Source organism: Gavialis gangeticus, unplaced genomic scaffold, assembly GCF_001723915.1.
Source record: "Gavialis gangeticus isolate Ggan-Ray unplaced genomic scaffold, GavGan_comp1, whole genome shotgun sequence".
Taxonomy (NCBI): domain Eukaryota; kingdom Metazoa; phylum Chordata; order Crocodylia; family Gavialidae; genus Gavialis; species Gavialis gangeticus.
The window spans coordinates 81,395,320-81,396,447 of record NW_017728993.1 but is presented as its reverse complement, the minus strand read 5'-3'; the positions used below and the strand labels follow the sequence as shown (position 1 = coordinate 81,396,447).

General features: G+C 61.3%; 1 protein-coding gene across 2 annotated transcripts in view; it reads left to right on the top strand.

The window, feature by feature from the left end:
• Nucleotides 1-29: 29 nt before the first annotated feature.
• FAM102B (family with sequence similarity 102 member B) overlaps nt 30-1,128 on the top strand; it is a 68,826-nt gene continuing 67,727 nt past the window's right edge. For both annotated transcript variants that reach the window (XR_002094771.1, XM_019502079.1), the window contains exon 1: nt 30-318. Coding sequence is in view for 1 of the 2 variants with exons in the window: in XM_019502079.1 (XP_019357624.1) it covers nt 161-318 (158 nt within the window). In the remaining variant the exon portion in view is untranslated. The remainder of the gene's footprint in view (nt 319-1,128) is intronic.

Below are 1,128 nucleotides of genomic sequence, written 5' to 3'. Positions count from 1 at the left end.
GCCCCCTCCCTCCCCGCCCGGGCGGCGCCCTGCAGCCGCGGGGTGCGGGGGAGCGCAGGCGGGGCGGTTTGAAAGGGAGGCGGCGGCTGCCATATAAACCACCAGGGCGGGCGGGAGACGCCGTTAGGAGCCGGGCTGGGCCCCGCTCCGCCACCCTCCCATGGCCTTCATGATGATGATGGTGATGAAGAAGAAGAAGTTCAAGTTCCGCGTGGAGCTGGAGCTGGACGAGCTGTCCTCCGTGCCCTTCGTCAACGGCATCCTCTTCTGCAAGGTGCGCCTGCTGGACGGCGGCAGCTTCAGCGGGGAGTCGTCCCGGTACGTGCCCCCGGCGGTCCTCTCCCGCTCCCCGCGCATCGAGGGGCCCCCGCCGGCTTGTCCACCCGGTGCTCTTCTCCGCGCTCCCCGAGCTGCCCACGGCAGGGGTCCGCCAGCCTAGCCGCCCTTCCTGCGCGCAGCCCTGCCCCCGCGCCGCGCTCTCCTGTTGCGGCCCCTCCGCGCCGACCTGGCTGCGGCGGGTCCGAGAAGCCGGGCCCCTTCCCGGGCCGCTTTTCAGGCGCTGCCGGGCCCTTCCAGGCGTTGGCAGCAGCCTTCCCAGTATCTCTTACTTGCAGGGCTTGAATTACACCTTGACTCTTGGGGGGGGCTGCAAAAAACATTGGGCTGCCCCATCACAATGCCTAATAAAATCAGAGACCCCCCCAAGTTACGATGGTCAAATCTTATGGGGGGGAAGTCTTGCCTCTTGTCTCTCCCCTGAGCCCCCCCATAATTTGAGCCCTGCTTATTATTACCTTTCTGCCGGAGCCCAGTAGTCTCCGGGTTGCCCCAGCTTGGGAGAGGATCCAGAAAGACTTGACTAGGCTCTGCCTATACAGCAGAGCCATAATTTGTCCTCTGCTCTCTCCCACCGGTTTCTGGTGACTTAAAGAAACCAGCTGAATAAATAGGAGGGTGGTTGTGTAGGTCTGAGGGTCTGGTCTCTTTCTGTTGGGTGGGGCGGGGAGGAAGATGTTTCTAAATTGATTTAAAAGGCTCCCAGTATTTGGTCAATCAGGTGAGTTTTTTGTCTCCTTGCCTTCATACATACCAGCAAAAGGTGTTAAGAGTGAAAAATGGCAATCTTCT